This window comes from Diuraphis noxia, unplaced genomic scaffold, assembly GCF_037042655.1.
Source record: "Diuraphis noxia isolate RWA-SAM2 unplaced genomic scaffold, SU_Dnox_SAM2 contig0006, whole genome shotgun sequence".
Classification (NCBI taxonomy): domain Eukaryota; kingdom Metazoa; phylum Arthropoda; class Insecta; order Hemiptera; family Aphididae; genus Diuraphis; species Diuraphis noxia.
This window is the reverse complement of record NW_028301716.1, coordinates 3,496,483-3,515,887: the sequence shown is the minus strand read 5'-3', so window position 1 is coordinate 3,515,887 and position 19,405 is coordinate 3,496,483. Positions and strand designations below refer to the sequence as shown.

The following is a 19,405-nucleotide window of genomic DNA, read 5'->3' as shown; positions in this document are numbered from 1 at the left end:
AAAAATAATTGTTAAACAATAGTGCAAATAGTAAATCTATAGTCTGTAACAGACAATCTACCTACTGGCCTTTAATATAATATTATATGTAGGTAAAATGTTATTTTCACACTACAGCTAATACATAGAAAATTAAAATTGTAGGTACCTACCTATATAAGTATTAAGTACTTATTATATTGTTATTGATATAATATATTAATTAATAACATAATATACATAGTTATATAATATAGGTAGTACCTAATATAAACATAAGTTAATTTAAATGTATAGTAATATATAATACACTTAATACTTATATAGGTAGTTATTAGCTATAGGTTATTAAATATTAAATTCTTACCTGATAATAATCGATAGTTTTACCAAAAGTCACGAGTGTCACGAGAGTCACGAGTGGACGAGTGGTCTACTGGTCTATAATATCGTGTACATTCGTGTGTACTGTGTAATAGATGAATGTCTTGTATGACGGTTGGCTACGGGTAACGGCCGCGGCGGCGGTCGGTCGTTGTTTTTGTCCCCATCGGCGGGTCGGCGGGGGTGGGGACGCATCGGATTTGCTGATAAACAAGTCTGACTTGGATATTGACCGGAATTACCCATCTAGCATATTGTAAATTTAGATTTGACGTACAGTGTATTTATATAACTCAATGCACTGCTATAATATTATGTGGCTATCGTGGCTAATGTTTTAAAATTAGTAATTAGTAATAATAAAAAAAATAGGTATTCTTTACACAAACACCGCTTAATAGAACAACCGTTTTTTACAATAATTCAATTTTTAAGTGAATTACGAGCATTTTTAATTTACGCGCTTACCTATATCATTGCGCAAAACTTGCTAAAAAAAATTGACCACCGTAAAAAACATACATAGGTATATAACAAAATAACATACATAATAATACATTGCAGTTATGCTTTTACCATCAAGTATCATTATACTAGATCGATTAACACTATAATATTTAAGCTAACTAAGCTAAACTTTATAGGCAGTTATAGCAGGCGAAGCGCGTACATTAATGTACGCTTCATTAATAACAAATTTGTTATGTTATTTTATATGTAATAATTTGAAAATATTGTGACTATATTTGGCCTTAAATATTTGGAGATCAAATATTTTTAAAATATAAGATGGACAATTGATATACAATATTTGACGCCTAATAATTTGAAAATGTTGTGACTATATTTGGCCTTAAATATTTGGAGATCAAATATTTTCAAAATATAAGATGGACAATTGATATAAAATATTTGACACCTAATAATTTGAAAATGTTGTGACTATATTTGGCCTTAAATATTCGGAGATCAAATATTTTCAAAATATAAGATGGACAATTGATATACAATATTTGACACCTAATAATTTGAAAATGTTGTGACTATATTTGGCCATAAATATTTGGAGATCAAATATTTTTAAAATATAAGATGGAAAATTGATATACAATATTAGATACCTAATAATTTGAAAATGTTGTGACTATATTTGGCCTTAAATATTTGGAGATCAAATATTTTTAAAATAACTGTATAATATTCTTGAATAAATATTTGAAGTATAACCTAATTCAAATATTGTGAAAATATTTATATTTTCAAATTGCTGTGTGGGTATTATATAAAACACTCATATTAGGTATACTTGATATAGTCTCCCACTACAGAACCGTTTCCCCACTATAAGTTATTATCCTCACCATACTCGAAACAATTAGTTAATAATTCAGTGTATGAACATTCAGTTTTAGTTTTGTTTTAACAGTGTCAAGTCGCGAGTTTTATAACAGTGTTATTATGGGTGGATCAATCAGTGAAATGAATCGGATGTACAAATATGTTGCGCCTACATCTCCGACTGAACTTATCGATTGCACTAATTTTACAATCGATTTTGAAAACCGTAAATTTTTAAACGTTGGTTTCGATTCAAAAGATGAGTTCAATATCGTCGTGCAAATAATTACACCGTCGCGCTATGTAAATATTTCTCCAGACTTCTTGAGGCGTATTTACTCAGTGATGGGCCATGTTTTATCTTACATTCTGGATACTACTGTACGTTATAAAAAAATTATTTTTTTGGAAGATGAATTTGTATTGCTCACGAGTATGGTATATAAGGGAGAGCATGTTTTGGTCATGGAGTCTAAAAAAATAGACGGATGTAGAACTATATTAAATCGAAGAGATCTTATGACAATTCAAGATTTAGAGAGCACAATTCTTGAAACCATAACAATGAAAATCGCCATCACACGACCTATTATTTTAAATCAAATCGATCAAATAACCGACTACCTTAAAACCGATTTTAATGTTGATAAAGCAGCGAAACTTGAAGAAGTAGTTTCAATAACAAAAGGAATTCATGCCGAATTAATCACAAGCCATATACCGAAAAACAAACAGAGTTTCATACATCAGATAAAATTACTCGCAACTGAACAGCTGGCAATCAAATGGATGGAAAAGCTGAATAACTCTATAAATGTATGAAAATTTATTTAAATATTTCGATAGTTAAAATTTTCGTATCATGATTACTTATTTTTATTACAGAATAAAACGGAAGCTTTTAACGTTGACATATCGCCACCAAGATACTCAATTTTGTCACCGTCGATTATACATGACGAAAACGATTTATCACAGTCACGGGTAATTTAAAAATAAAAAAAAAAATATTTTTTTCGAGTTAACCGTTATTTTATTTTTAGGGTGCTGACGAGGACAGGGGGTTTCGAGAATACTTTTCAACACGTTCGAGTTTACCAACGAGGGCACCAATTCGGAAAATCAAACCTATGGTAATACACACATTATTTACTTGATAAACGGATATTGATAAATTTTTATTACAGGCTGTTGACGAGAACGATGGGCCGACTTACTTTAACAGATTTTCACCATCCCCACCATCTTTGTTTGACTAAACAGACGGCAAGTCTCAATCAACTCAGAGGAATACGAAATTAATTTTTTATTTAATAATATCTTATTAATGATGATAATAAATATTCTTTATATCATAACATGTGTGTTATTCATTTCGTTATACATATCCCCACCATAAAGGATAGAGTAGGGATTAATCCCCACTCCACACGGCAGCACTGCATAAAACGTGTGACACGAGCATAGGACAAGTCAGTCGTAACCCGCTCTTCAAGAAGTGACAATTTGTGCGTTTGATCCATCATAATGGCTAGTCAACTTATCGACTGTTCGACTTTTTTCGTGGACGATAATATTTTTATAAATATAGGTCTAGATCCGGATTTTTTGTTAAATTGTGTTGTATGTATTACAAGTAACATGCAATGTGTAAAAATGAGTGTGGACTTATATGAATCGCTTAATGTATTACTTAAAAACATCAATTTTTTACTACCATCACATTTACTGTTAGAAGAGTTTAAATTGATGTCAATCGAAGAATGCAACGGCAACAACATACTGTCAATCAAATGTCTGCTTCAAGACCAGAATGTGCAGTTGACAAAAGGGAATGTTGCAAGGATCTTACAGTTAAGTGGTGCCATTGAAGAAGTTATTCAGATGAAAACAATGTACACACGGCCCACTGCATTGGATCAGGCATGTAAGATTTCAATGTTTCTCGGAAAGGAAATGCCGTTATCTTAAGATACAGCCATAACCGATGTTGAAGATTATTTGAACCGCATCGAAGTTAGGAAACTGAAAGAATGTATTCCAGTCGCAGGTACTTGCTTAATAGCAGATTTGAAAATCAAAGCACTCAAACAATTAGCAAGAGGCTGGTTATCTTATTCGGCAAAAATTGAGGTAATACAAACATATTTTTGCATATTATTTTATACTAAACAAAAACATTTTTTTTTTAGCCTGAAGTCAGCAGACCTAAGACAAGAGCATTCGTAGCACGTGAAAGGGAAATAGCAAGCCGTAGATTGAGTTTTGGAAAATAATTAATTATGTAATATTTTATTGTGACTTTGGTACATTAATAAAAAAAAAAAAAAAATGTAATATTTTATACTTACATTTTTATTGTGGCTTTGGTCGATGATAATAAAAAACAACTTGATGTTTAAAAAAAGTATTTTTATTTACAAACTATTTACAATTTCCTTACATCACCATTAAAAGGGTTATAAGTTATAATTTGATCGTGTAAAATGAGACAATAAGCTGCAGTCTTCGCTGGAATGGCTTTGCCTGTTTCGAACTCGATGCGTAAATCAACAGTCGACGATTTTACGTTGTCGTTTTGTCGTGATAAATCTACGACTATGATTGGTACGTATTGTTCAAAAATGGTTTTTGACAGTAGAGGCTCACTATATTCTCTATCGTAGTATGATTTTTGGAAATCTGTATATGCTTTATATAAAATGGCCGTAACGTTGTTTGTGAAATCTGAACGGAAATCTTCGTATGGATACACCTCAGAATTTAGATGTATTTTAAGGTTTTTCAGGTAACAGTGATCGAATCGTCCAGACGGATTAAATAAATTATTTTTTCGATCTGTTTGAAAGCCAATTAATGCAAATCTGGGTTTCTCGAGCAAACTGCTCGATTTAACCGTCCACGAATGAGAAGTGTTCTGAGGGAGAACCGGATATTCGCACAAGTCCCAATTTCTGAACGCACACGAGAGTTGTTTACGAGAGTCTAATACTTTTAATAGTTTTATTTTTTCTTTGTCACTCACCCTGATAACCGGCATCTTCCAAATAATTTTACTCAGCTCAATCACTACTTTTTTGAGTTTTTCTTTATTGTCATTCGCAGTGGTCTCGGAAACGTACAACGCATCAGAGTCCGTAGACGATCTGTTTAAAATGATTTGTTGGTTGCAGTTGAGTAGTATTTTTTTATAATCTTCAAAAAATCCTAACAAGTGTTTGAGCGGGATACAACCAGCAAATTTGTTATTTAACGTGAAATTTTTATTTTCACTGACATTCATTTCTACGTCCCAAGCAGCATTTTTTAGATTGTTCAATTCATTCGGTGTGTGTGAGCAAAACCCTTTAAGACTCGATGATATTCCAGGAGATTTTAATTTTTGTATTTCAACACCGTTAATTTCATACCGGATTTCAGAAAACAAAAACGCCAAACCATTATTTGTAAAATTAATTTCATTCGCATTAATTTCGTTCGCATGTGATGCAATATCTGCCGGTATATTTAATTTACCTTCAATATAGAGATAGCTCTCGCAGGGGAGAGTGTAAGCGTCCATATTTTGAATGGATATTCTAATTTCGTCGTTATTGGATAAAGCTGTCGAAGAATAGGGGAGGAAAGAGTGGTACTGCATTTGAGTTATTTTGCATTCATCTTCATATCCGCCGGCCACGTCCAAATACATGTCATCCATGATTATAGAACTTTTAAAGACCGTAGAAATGATAGATTGTTCTTTGTTAGTTTCTTTACAATCGGCGTACGTCTCGACGTATTAATCTTGTTAGTAGAACTGTAGCGACTCTTGATAGCATTTCTTTTTATATAGCTGTTGAACTTAATAGCCATTTTAATGTTTAATTTGTATACGAACTGTGATTGGCTCCCCTCTTAAATTGATCAAATTATTATCTTGATCTCTTAGTACTATATTCACTTTACTTATAGACGAAGAATTAAGCCGGTAGAAAACTAAATGTTTTGGGACTTCTATGATTTTATGTCCAGGCGGTGAAGAAGGGAAAAACTCGTGTATAGTCTGGCTCGGTATACCATTACTGAATGAACCAGAAATTAGATTGCAATCTATTTTTATACAGTTAACTTTCATTATGTTGACTATCCGTTCAGATTCGTGTAGTGTCTTGGCAGAATAAACTTTATTCTCAAACCCTAATATTTTCGATATATTATGTTCAATAGTGAAATCAACATCATGACTACACGTCATCGAGCATTTCAATGTGCTACCATCGGCCTTGAGTTGAAACAAAGTAACATGATTCGGTAATAGTTTTTGAATCATCGACTCCAAGTAGTCCAAGTTAATTATTTCGTACGATCCCGTAGGTATAGTCACAGTCACACATTTTCCGAGTGAATCGTGAAAACCTATTGTATTGCAATCCGGTTCTACGTTTGGTATAGAATTATGTGTTTGCAGGCTTAAAAGACACAGCTGAGAGGTATTTTGTACTTCTAACGGCGGGAAAATATCACAAGACATTTCGCTGGAATTACCGTTTAATGTTATCGTGTACATGATAAAAATTTCAAACACAAATGACCACAATTATATGTGTTATAACGTTGATGCCTAGTGTAATTATATTGTATTTTACATCCGCTGAGGTACGATTGTAGTTCCAGTGGTGGTGGTAGATTTCCAAAACTGTCGTAATATTCTACTTGTTTTCCGATTTTCTTATACGCTACCCAATGAGTTCCGGTACTTTTTTCAACGTCCAAATTGATTACAGCCGATTCTTTATGCTTAGCACGTTTAGGTAACCTATCTCTGGAAAACACTCCGATGAAATGAGGTATTTTCATTATGTGCGCGTGTTTTATAATTTCATAATCGTACAAAGCTCTTTTGGGTAACGTAGTAATTAGTTTTTTTTCCTTTTTACGGTTTTCTTCACAGATTTATGGACTCCCTTTCTTTTATACGAACTACCTCCTTGTGAAGAGAGATATAGTCCTTTACCTTTCTCGATCTTATACGAGCCACCTTTATTAGGGGCGAGGTATAAACCTCTGCCCAAATGTGTAGGTTCATTTCTAATGAATTCGCTAACGGTCTTTACGACGATAGCAATACCCCCTGTCAGCGCTCCGAGTGCGGATAAACCGGCAAAAATTGGTATCAGTGGTAACATTCCTCCAGTTTTCGGTAAAGGTATAACACGAGGTACCCGAGCTTTCTTGCTGTTTTTAAGAAATATTTTTTTAGCTGCCACAAAACATTTTTTTGTTAATTTCATCATGTGTTTTTCTTTCATATTTTTTTTAAATACATTTTTAGCTGCCTTGACTGCTGCGTTGAATCCACATCCAGCACCCATTTTTCGTTTTGCCTTCATGCCAGTAGTGACCAACCACGCTGCTGCCTTTTCTTTTAAATTAGAGTCTTTTGACTTGAATCTATTCCAAGCCTGGTTTTCTAATATATAATCTGCTTTTTGACGATCAGTCAAAGAGTTGCTGTGATCATAAGCGATATCGTGTTCTTTACACAACGAGTCTAGGGGGTTGATACCTTTATCGCCGCGATCTAATCGTTTTTTCAATTTTGTACCTGGGCCGCAGTACTGATAACCTAAAATTATGAGTCGATTATATTGAATGTTATGTGTGTTGTATGGTTTATAATTACCCGGTAAATGAAGTTCAAATGGTAATTTGTTTATAAGAGTGTTCACGATACCTCTGCCTTTATTCTTGTTGTTTCTTCGAACGGGTGACATCGTGTAATGATTAGATTACAGAGATTACCCAAGTATTTATAATGAAGTTTGTAGATCAAGAAATAAAACTCACAGTGGAAAATGTCGACCCGCCTACGAGTCTCCAATCGAGGCATGGGAAGCTTTTACCGAATACTTGTCGTGCTTTAGTTGTCGGGCCTTCCGGATGCGGCAAGACAAATTTGATTTATGCTTTATTGACTAACATCAATGGTATACGTTTTCACAACGTTTATATATATTCGAAAACACTCGATCAACCTAAATATAAAATGCTTTGTGAAATTTTAAAAGATGTAGGCCGGCGTTCAGTTATTCACTTTTCACGAAAACGACGAGGTTATCCCACCAGAAAAAGCATTACCAGATTCTGTTTTTATATTTGACGATATTTTATGTGAAAATCAAAATATCGTACGTTCTTACTACACGCGTTGTAGACACAACAATATCGACGTGTTCTATCTAGCACAATCATTCGCTCGCATACCCAAACAACTTATTCGAGATAATAGCAACATGATTATATTATTCAAGCAAGACGAGACTAATTTAAAACACGTTTATATGGAACACTGTTCGGGTGATATGAACTATTCTGAATTTAAAGAGTTTTGTACTTTGTGTTGGAGTAGGGGGAGATTTAATTTCGTCGTGATAAGTAAAGACTGTGAACGTGACAACGGACGGTATCGACACGGTTTCGACACATTTGTCGTTGTATAAAACAATTTAGTTCATTCTCAACCATGGAAGACAGAAGTGCAGTGCTGAACGAATTAGTTATTGCCAAGAAAAACATTAAACGTAAATTTGAAGCATTGAAAAGAGGTGAAGCTGATATTCAATCTTATGTAACGCAAACATTTAAACCAATAATCGAACCGTTGAACAAATTACAAAATTCCGAAGCCGGTAATAATGAAATTATAGCTGAAGGTACCCCATATATAGCATCCGATAGCCAGTCTGAAATTTTTCGTACATTAGAAGAAGAGGAAAAAGATAAAATATATGGTCCAAAAAAATATTCTAATGGAAAAAGCAAGTTAGGTCAAGAAGAAGTAAAATTCAAAAACAACGCAATAATTATCAAAGATACGTCTTATCAGCTAACGCCTGGACTTGTTGAGTTATTATGTTTCAGATATCCAATGCAATATACTGATAATGATTTAAATACATATAAAGAAATACTAATACAAACTTCAGCACATTTGACACAGGACGGTGCAAAAATTAAGAAAGGTGGTACAAAATATACACAAATTATTCGCAAGCTATTTCCATCGGGAATGGGTGTGAAATTACAAACACATAATTTAGTATATTGGAATGACCCAAATGAGCTGGTTGATAGGTTGCGACTTCTTTTAGCCTCTCAATCTGCTGGAAACACTGAGGTTTCAAACGAAATATTATCTATTTTTGAAGAACTGTACGAATCTGGTATAACAAGGAAAATACCAAATGTATAAACGCAACATAGCTATCGAACTTCACAGACCGGCTAGGAAAAATTATACGAGGCGAAGAGTAAATGTGTATGGAAAAAACGATTTGTGGCAGGCTGACTTGGTCGAGATGATTCCACTTTCAAAGAAAAACAAAGGATATAATTATATTCTCTGTGTGATTGATTGTTTTACGAAATTCGCCTGGGCCGTACCATTGAAAACAAAAACAGGGTGTGAAGTGACCAATGCCATGTCTACAATACTTGTAGATAGGTCGCCCAAACTGTTGCAGGTAGATAATGGCAAAGAATTTTATAATTCAAAGTTTGACATGTTAATGACTAAGCATAATATAAAAAAGTATAGCACATATTCCACGACAAAAGCCTGTTTTGTGGAAAGGTTTAATCGAACTTTAAAAACAAACATGTATAGAGAATTTACTGCTCTGGGTTCACAAGAATGGATATCAATTTTACCTGACCTAATCAATAATTACAACAATGCGAAACACAGAACGATTGGGATGACACCATTGCAGGCAGACGAAAATCCTTCACTAGTTACTTTGAAACAACGTACAATCACTAATAGAAAAGTAAAATTTCATGTCGGCGATAAAGTTCGAATAAGCATTCACAAAGGAGTATTCACAAAAGGGTATTTACTCAATTGGTCAACAGAAATATTTACAATAGTAAAAATAAATAAAACAATACCACCAACTTATCAGTTACACGATTATAATGATGGTCCAATAGCCGGCTGTTTTTACACCGAAGAATTATCTAAAACCAATTATCCAAATGATTATTTAATTGAAAAAATTGTACGAAAGAAGGGGGACCAGATATATGTCAAGTGGGTGGGGTTTGACGATTCTCACAATTCATGGATCAATAAGAATGATATTAAAAATTAGTTTCAGTGGTAGTTCAGAAGTGAATCTGTTCGGTACAACAAATTATTATAAAAACTAATTCATCTAAAAATATGTCGTCGGCTATCTTGGACGTCCAGTGCATTCTCGGAGTCAACAACAAGTACTTTATCAAAGAAATGTCTATAGTAGATACTGAAACATGGTCCAACCAACACTGGATATTTAAACATACATCTTTAAAACAAGATGCAAAAAGTCGAAGCGTAAACAGTTGGCTGAAGCGTTTATATCACGGTTTAACGTTGGAATATGGTGATGTAGAGTATGGAGAAATACAGAAAATATTTCAATCGTTAAAATTCGATAGAATTTACGTTAAGGGCTCTCAAAAACAACAGATTATCAACGAGTTTATGCCACATGCCACAGTATTCAATTTTGAAAATTTGGAATGTCCACGGCTTTGTCAATTGAACGGAGAAACACTACCATGCTGTATTTTTCATAAGGATTTCAATCCAAAACAATGTACAATGTATAAAGTATTTGCATTAAAAAAATGGTATGTTAATAATGTTTAAGATTATAACTTTTTTCTATCATGTATAAATTAAATGTATATTCAGTTTCAATCGATTTACATTATATACAGTTTATATATATATAGATTAAATTATTTTTTACATAATATACAGTTTTAATTGATTTACATATAGTTTACATTATATACAATTTTAAAAAATAAAAAGTATTTTTACTACAATTATATGCATAAAATTTAATATCAAATCTCATCCATCCGTACTCCTAAGTGTTCATCTATTTCAGCCTCCCTATAAACATTTTTTTAAATAAAATAACTATAAACAATATTTTTTATTATAACTTACTTAATACGATAGTGACCATGGGCCAGTGTATGTACTTTATCCTCAAGTATAACTCTCTTGTCGTCAAAGCTTTTATACGTTAGTTTGCTTGATTTAATTGTTTTCAATTTATGTTTGAACGAGCGGATAGAGACATTATCTGTCTTTACCTTCAAGCTTTTATCACCAAACAGACATCGATAATGATCATTAAAGTTCATATGGTTCTTTACTACATGTCTTCGAATTCCTTTAGCCTTGATCTTCTCCTTTTCATTGATCTTATACGCGTAAGACTTTGCGTGCAGTGCACAAAACTCTGTCATAACCGCGCCCTTTGTCTCATCAGAAAACAGTCCAGGAATTTTTTTTCGTTCGGCAATATGGCATGGATGGTCTATCGGTAAATCCGAAGTATCCATCCGGTCAAGTAAGAAGGAATTATTCATTAAGTCTTCATAAAAATCATCGGTTTGAACATAGTATACCAGTGAATCTAAAATAACACAAATTAATATGCATGAACACGATATTACTTTAAAAATATTCACCTGTATCCGTATACATCTTATCACCATAATGTGCCTGCATTACGCTATAATGATAATCATACATTAAGGTCTTGGAAATTTCCAACACTGCAAAACCTGTTTAAAATTATACATATTAAAATATAGTTATTGATACTAAATTAAAAGTGTTTATTACCTATATAAATAGGCTTGCAAAATTCAATAATTTTATTCTCTAGCGATACAGCGTTCAAGTTTTCGGAATACGTGGTGCAATATTTAAACGTCGATCGATTTATTAATTTCTGCAAACGGCGTTCACTAGACACAAGCTTTATATTTAAATGCTTACGTACGTTTTCCATCGTTTTTCCTAGATGATAGCAAAAAGAAAATTAATAAAAATAGTTAGAATTAGAATTTTTTAATAAAATACCAAACACAGCATTGTTCAAAAGTTTAAAAAAATCCTTCTCAAAATCATTCTTAGCGTTCTTTCTCATTTCAGTATTTAAAGCTATATACGTCTCAAGCCATGGCGATTGCTTGAATTGAACTACTCTATGCACCTGGAATATATAAAAGTTAAACGTTTATAATATAATATAAAATTGAAATACGCAGTTTACTTTTTCAACTATGAGACCATTGCTTAAGGCTTGCTGGAGATTACGATAGTGAACAATATAATTTTTCTTAGGTTCGAATGTGGCCATGAGTTTGCGAACTTTTGAACCTGGTGGTATGCTATTTTGCGGAAGAAATGGCAAGTCATTATGTTTATCGTGCAGTTCTTTTGGATAAACAATATCAACCTCGTACATCCGCCCTATGGGAGAATTCTCGGTCAAATCGTTTAATCCGTCGAGTGATGGTTTAACCCACTTGAAGTCGCCATAAGGCATGAATCTGCTCATTGCCCAGCCATAAAGATTGTTACCTAAAGTTTAAAAAGTGTATTTAACTGAATAATTATTATTTATAAATAAACTTACAGTCCTGATAAACAAGCCATGATTTGGGGTCTGATGGGTTATAAACTGGTGTTTTTTCATTATTTGGTTTTGCATACCGCATGCTGGCTTGTGTAAGTCCACCTCGAATACCTATAAAAAACGTAATTATATTTTATGTATATAGAAATAACACAAGTCCAATATACTAACCTTTATCAAACATGAGAAGCATGTCATAATCTGTTAGTAAATCCAGTTTTATCGCTGTGTATTTCAACATGGCATCAAAGGAAAATGCTGGAGCTGTATAGTAGTACGCTGGGTCTAAACAGTAAGTGTTTAAGCATAGATCTCGAAAATTTTCGAAAACGTCAGCCAGAAGCAAAACATCAATTTTTAAATATAAATCTGAATACTCGCCCAGCGTTTGACAATTGAAATGGTTCCAGACCTTTGTTGCAAACTGATATTCAGTATCTTCAACGTGTTCTTCTGACAGAACGCTATAGAAATCTTCTATTGGTGGTAAAGAGGTTTGTTCGAGCTTAGACCAATCATCAGTAAAGTCGTAAGGATAGACACCTTTACGGGTTACCAGTGGCATATCGTTATTGGAAAAATGTTTTTCGGTTTCTCGGAATTTCTTCAAGTCTGGTGTAACCAGGTTTGTGGCTAGAGTAGACAAACGCGTGGCCATGAATCTAAATGTATCAACGAACCGGATACTGAATTTATTACTGATATATTTGGAAAACGAAATAAACTTTTCTTCGCTGTTGGGGATTACATTTATTCTATTCGAATTATAATCAAGTTCTGTAATTATGAAGTGCGCATCGTAGTTGGAGAGGTTGTGGAGAAAAACTGGTACGTACTTTGGTCGTACAAGGCTTAAATTACATTTATAGCACAAAGTCTGTCTGAATTTCCCGGTCAAATGATCGTGATCGCGGACACGGGTATGGATATTAACATCACATTTGCATAAATTACATTTAAAACAGGATTTATGCTTAGCCATGTCTTCATCGGTCATGATTAAAGTTATGTTTGTCTCCAGCAACTTTTCTATTTTAACGGCCACATCAGTGATATTCTCCATAAAATGCTTTGCTACGTCTTGCCTGCTTTCACTTCCTCGATAAATAACTGGTTCAATTGGTATGTTAAATTTTCTCAACAACTCTATTGGAACATTTTCAGACGCCTTAACTAAAAATCCATAACTCATTGGACAATGTTTTTGAATGATTGTTGTGTTTTCCCCTTTTTTCTCGTCTGTTTTTATAAGCAGTGCCTCGAAATCAGCGTAAATAACTATAGGATGTCTCTGTGCATTTTGCCATGCGGTGAATTGTAGAACATCACCCTCTTTTGGCATTATTGGCCGTACGGGTTTATGTGGTCCACATATTAGCATGTGATGTTCAAGTGCCGCCTGTCCACTTAATTTATACTTTAAATTCTGTTTGTCAAACGATGTAAAGCATCGCTTGCAGAATATAACTTGACCTTTATGACAAGTTTTTTGTGAACGAAGTAGTCTTGAAAAATTTGAGATGTACGTATAATGCATATTGTCATTATCCGTCACTAATAATAGATCAAAGTGATCTTGCTTCTCATTATCCACGACTTTGAGTGGGAAAACCTCGTATGATGGGAACTTTTTGGGCGGCTGCAAACGTTTTTCAAGTCCGTAAACATTCACAGAAACGTTATGATTATTTTTTTCAAACTTGCAAATATCAGTCAGCGGTGTTGGGAAGGAAATGCCTTCAAAACTATATCTATTCTCATGATCAGTATAATTTTTATCGACTCGGAATTTATTTTGTACTGTCACATGTTTTGCTAATATAGCCCATTTAAAACATTGTTGGTCTATATTTTTAGGATTGATTATAGCTCGTTTGTCTGCGATCGATTTAGGTAGTTCTATATACGACGAACCAGACATTGGTGTATATTTATAAATGCCTAGCAGTAAACCGTCAATAGATTGTAACGTAAACCCACTTCCGCGTGAAGAATAAGTTTCTTCTTCAGCTAATAATTTCTTAAACGATTCGTCAACTAAAGTTTCGATACTTGAAGCCTCATAAATTTCTCTAGCTGAAGTTTTAAATGCTCGATTTTCGGATGAATTTTCTACGTTTGGGCGATTATATTTTGATTCAAGTTTTAAATTAAATTTAATTGGCATATTATGTTTATTAATAGTTTCTAGCAATGCTGATCCGACGGACTCGAAGAACTCTGGATAATTCTGTATGTTATTCAAATTTTTATAATAATACCATACAACTTTACGGTTGTGGGCTGATTGAATTTCTATAAATCCTAATGTGTTTACACTTTGTAGTCTTACTTTTTTTGCTTTTATGGCGGTATAAGTATTTTCAGTATGTTTACGTTTATTACCCATGTTCGTATAATAACCTGAAATTGCAAATATATCTGAATTATTTATAATACTAACATGTCGTATAATAACATAAAATTGTATACATATCTAAATTAATTATAACATGATGTTTAATAAGAGTTTAAAACTAACCTTGTGCAGTATCCCGTTCATTTTCAAATGCATCCAAGGCAGCCATACATATATGATCATCGCGTTCTAAATCATCGGTTATCGCATTAGAGCATTCATTATTTTGATTTGATGGTCCAGCGTGTTCATTAGGTACGTGAATTTGAGGAGATATTTCAATAATGTTATTCGCGGGCGCGATTTCTTTGTAAAATTGTAAATATATCTAAATTATTTATAACTCTAACATGATGTTTAATAAGAGTTTAAAACTAACCTTGTGCCAGTATCCCGTTCGTTTTCAAATGCATCCAAGGCAGCCATACATATATGATCGTCGCATTCTGAATCATCGGTTATCGCATTAGAGCATTCATTATTTTGATTTGATGGTCCAGCATGTTCATTAGGTACGTGAATTTGAGAAACTACTTCAATTATATTATTTGTGGAGTTGATTCCTTTGTAAAATAATTAAATTATTGTAAAAATATTTAATTAAATATATTATATACTTACGATAAATATTTTTCATATGACGAGTACGATTTGATTTGTTGGTAAATATCGCAGTACACATAGTGCACGAAAATCGTATGCCCGCATGTTTCTTTTTATGTCTATTTAAATTATCTTTTCGCGTAAAAGACGCTGAACATGTTTCACAATTAAACATTATGACAATATATATATATATATATAATATTACACACACCCGGAAATATTAAAATAACGTGTTAAAAACAAAGATGTTTGTAGAACGTTTTCAATCGCGCTATATTCTACGCTACGTGATTAATGCGTTAAATAATATACAAGAATAATATAATATGAACCAATGATATCGTTATAGAACGGCTGGAGATCTACTGTTAGAAAATCGCGAGGTGTTATTCTACTATATAATGTAATATAAGAAAATGCAATTTTGCAGAAAAATGTCATAAAGGTGGGATTTATGAGAGTCACACGCTACGACAATATAATGCATGATAATATTAATAATAATATATAATAAATTTGTCATTATATATATATTAATAATTTAAATGTATATGTTGCAAATATTAAATGCTCTATGGATACGTATATAATGCACATGATAATGTGTGTGTGTGTGTGTGTGTGTGTGTGTGTGTGTGTGTGTGTGTGCGCGCGCGCGTGTGCGTGGAACAATATAGGTATAAAGGTATTATAAGTCTGATGAGTATGCGTATATAGATGTACATTACTAGAAAATATAACAGTTAGTACCCAAAGATCGGACTTGTAACCGCTGTGTTATATTCATGTAATATTAAATTACAGATAGTACCTACTCGTAAACTGTATAATATTAAGTTCACAGTATTTTGTTCACAGTAATGTGTTAAGTGATATCTGTTTAGGGTATAGAACTGCTCGCAGGAATGTGATAGCGTACCTATAATTAAATATACTTCACTTAAATGGCTAATAATATGCACATAATTGGTCTGGTGGACCAGTGGTATTATAGCAGTCGTCTGTGGGGCAAGAGATTCGAGGTCGAGTCCTGGACAATCAAAATAAATTTTTGCATTATTTCCACTGATAATAATAATATTTACGTCACAACGGCGGCGGCGGCGGCGGCGTCGAGTAGTTGGATGTTGTGGTGGGGCGGAGAGTGGTGTACCGGTGGCGGCACCTATGACCGGGTGGGTGGTGGTGGTGGTGGGACGGCGGCACCTACGGCCGGGCGGTGAGTAGGAGAGGTGGTGGTGGTGGTGTATGATGAGGATGAGGAGCGGTGTACCGGTTGCGGCACCTATGGCCGGGCGGGTGGTGGTGGTGGGACGGCGGCAACTATGGCCGGGCGGTGAGTAGGAGAGGTGGTGGTGGTGGTGATGGTGGGGATATGGTGGTGTGGTGGTGGTGGGACGGCGGCACCTATGGCCGGGCGGTGAGTAGGAGAGGTGGTGGTGGTGGTGGTGGTGGCGTATGATGAGGAGGAGGATGAGGATGAGGAGGAGGATGAGGATCTTGTGATTGAATTCTCTATTTTATACTACTCCTGGAATATATAAAAGTTAAACTTTTATAATATAATATAAAATTGAAATACGCAGTTTACTTTTTCAACTACGAGACCATTGCTAAAGGCTTGCTGGAGATTACGATAGTGAACAATATAATTTTTTTTAGGTTCGAATGTGGCCATGAGTTTGCGAACTTTTGAACCTGGTGGTATGCTATTTTGAGGAAGAAATGGTAAGTCATTATGTTTATCGTGCAGTTCTTTTGGATAAACAATATCAACCTCGTACATCCGCCCTATGGGAGAATTCTCGGTCAAATCGTTTAATCCGTCGAGTGATGGTTTAACCCACTTGAAGTCGCCATAAGGCATGAATCTGCTCATTGCCCAGCCATAAAGATTGTTACCTAAAGTTTAAAAAGTGTATTTAACTGAATAATTATTATTTATAAATAAACTTACAGTCCTGATAAACAAGCCATGATTTGGGGTCTGATGGGTTATAAACTGGTGTTTTTTCATTATTTGGTTTTGCATACCGCATGCTGGCTTGTGTAAGTCCACCTCGAATACCTATAAAAAACGTAATTATATTTTATGTATATAGAAATAACACAAGTCCAATATACTAACCTTTATCAAACATGAGAAGCATGTCATAATCTGTTAGTAAATCCAGTTTTATCGCTGTGTATTTCAACATGGCATCAAAGGAAAATGCTGGAGCTGTATAGTAGTACGCTGGGTCTAAACAGTAAGTGTTTAAGCATAGATCTCGAAAATTTTCGAAAACGTCAGCCAGAAGTAAAACATCAATTTTTAAATATAAATCTGAATACTCGCCCAGCGTTTGACAATTGAAATGGTTCCAGACCTTTGTTGCAAACTGATATTCAGTATCTTCAACGTGTTCTTCTGACAGAACGCTATAAAAATCTTCTATTGGTGGTAAATAGGTTTGTTCGAGCTTAGACCAATCATCAGTAAAGTCGTAAGAATAGACACCTTTACGGGTTAGGTTTTTAAAATTATTAAAATTGATTATAATTTTGTATTAAGATTTCTGTTCCTATTAGATTCTGAGCGGAGCGATGAATGTATTGATTTACCATGATGTGTGTTTTTTTTTTTTTTTTTTTGTGTCTGTCATCACGTTTTGGGGCAGTAAAAATGCTTCGATTTTTGACTTTGACGCGGGCCCGCGTAATAGCCGTTTGAATTCAAACGGCCTTTGCGCGGCAAACCGCGCAATTACTTCTCTTTTCAACCGCCAATCGACGACGGACGACACCGACACGCGATAAGCGCGCCTGGAACGGTCGATCCGCCGAGACTCCAAACCGGTCGACAGTAGAGTGAGTTCTCTGACCGACACTGAACGACACACGCTCCTCACAACCCCGCTATTTTGATTTTCGTGTTGATCATTTTCTGGCGGTTGTATTTTCAACCACCACAATAAAAAAATCATTATACCGCGAACTGTTTGTGTTTTTCTTTTCACCACTTCCTACACTAGTGACACCCAGAGATGTGAGACTGAAAAGTTTCTGAAATTTTCAAGTGAAACTTTTCATGAAATTTGAAAAGTTTCAAGGCTATTGAAATGAAAAGTATTAAAACTTTTCAATATCAAAAATTTAATTTCATAATCGTACGTATACAGTATACCTGCGTCCTGCATACACCAATAGATAGGTAATAGAACAATAGTTTTAATATCTATGATTGTAATTGTAAATTGTAATAGGTATTATGGTAGCACTGGTATTCGCTGTTAATATTGTTATGTGTTATCACAATAATTGTCTACAAATTGTTATTAAATTTGCTAGTTATACTTCTACAACTATGATAAATCTATTATCTAGTACATTTAGTAATAAATAATAATAAGATTTTATAGTTTACTGCCTTGTAATATTTAAATATTGAATTTGTTTACAAAGGTACAAAGGTTTTTCATATTTTATAGTTTTATATAAGTACCTATTTAATATTGTTGAGACTGTTAAATAATAATATCTTAATCTATGCTAAGAACAGTTAATATTTAAGTTGGTTATAGACTTAAATAATTTAAAAAAAAATTAAAGGTGTATAAAAGTGTTAAGTCAAAAGTTTCAATTTTTTTGAAAAGTTTCATGAAAACATGAAAAGTTTCTGAAAAGTTTCAACAGGTCTGTGAAAACATGAAATTTTACATCTCTGGTGACACCACTGGCTCACGCGGTATCCGTCCAGGACCGCCACAAAATTGGCTCCCCGAACAGGAATCACCGGTAAGTGAATACTTTTGGTATCATTGACTTACCCCAATACTACCCCCATCACAGACCCCTGTTGTGCAACTTGCGAAAAACTCCCGATTCCATACGATGGAATCGTGGTTTGCAGGCTATAACGGAAAAACCGGCGTTACGTAACTTTGAAGTACGTAACGACGGTCCGCGCCGCCCGATTAATGGACGCACCGACTTCACTGCGTGCGACACCGCAAACACGGACAGGTAGGAGCGCTAGAGCGCGAGAAGGTCGTACAACCACCGCTCAGCACCACCACCCACCCAACGCCACCACGCAAGTACCCGGGACAAAAATACACAAAACCGGACGGCATTCGTAATCACGATAGTCGACTGGAAAATGCACACACGCGCAGCCGCAACAAACGTCACGAAAACCGGCTAGTGTAATCACAGACCCACACTGACCTACATTCGTACGTAAATA

General features: G+C 34.3%; 4 protein-coding genes and 1 pseudogene across 4 annotated transcripts; 2 read left to right on the top strand and 3 right to left on the bottom strand.

Annotated features, from left to right (window-relative positions):
- The first annotated feature begins 1,781 nt into the window (after positions 1-1,781).
- Positions 1,782-3,059, top strand: LOC149054641 (uncharacterized). The gene is made up of 4 exons (XM_089230071.1): positions 1,782-2,517; positions 2,587-2,685; positions 2,745-2,834; positions 2,889-3,059. The coding sequence occupies exons 1-4, from the start codon at positions 1,822-1,824 to the stop codon at positions 2,958-2,960; spliced, it is 957 nt and encodes a 318-aa protein (XP_089086197.1). The 5' UTR covers positions 1,782-1,821; the 3' UTR covers positions 2,961-3,059.
- Positions 3,060-3,207: 148 nt separating this feature from the next.
- On the top strand, positions 3,208-4,042 carry LOC149054640 (uncharacterized; annotated as a pseudogene).
- Positions 4,043-4,129: 87 nt separating this feature from the next.
- Positions 4,130-5,401, bottom strand: LOC149054639 (uncharacterized). The gene has a single exon (XM_089230160.1). It carries the CDS (start codon positions 5,399-5,401, stop codon positions 4,130-4,132), a length of 1,272 nt encoding a protein of 423 aa, XP_089086286.1.
- Positions 5,402-10,494: 5,093 nt separating this feature from the next.
- On the bottom strand, positions 10,495-15,204 carry LOC149054638 (uncharacterized). The gene is made up of 10 exons (XM_089230165.1): positions 14,951-15,204; positions 14,695-14,877; positions 12,345-14,576; positions 12,174-12,284; positions 11,808-12,118; positions 11,615-11,747; positions 11,375-11,551; positions 11,218-11,313; positions 10,688-11,162; positions 10,495-10,630 (listed from the first exon to the last, which is right to left on the bottom strand). The coding sequence occupies exons 1-10, from the start codon at positions 15,024-15,026 to the stop codon at positions 10,582-10,584; spliced, it is 3,843 nt and encodes a 1,280-aa protein (XP_089086291.1). The 5' UTR covers positions 15,027-15,204; the 3' UTR covers positions 10,495-10,581.
- A 1,498-nt stretch (positions 15,205-16,702) lies between these two features.
- On the bottom strand, positions 16,703-18,356 carry LOC149054637 (uncharacterized). The gene is made up of 5 exons (XM_089230159.1): positions 18,344-18,356; positions 17,306-17,677; positions 17,135-17,245; positions 16,769-17,079; positions 16,703-16,708 (listed from the first exon to the last, which is right to left on the bottom strand). The coding sequence occupies exons 1-5, from the start codon at positions 18,354-18,356 to the stop codon at positions 16,703-16,705; spliced, it is 813 nt and encodes a 270-aa protein (XP_089086285.1).
- Positions 18,357-19,405: the final 1,049 nt, after the last annotated feature.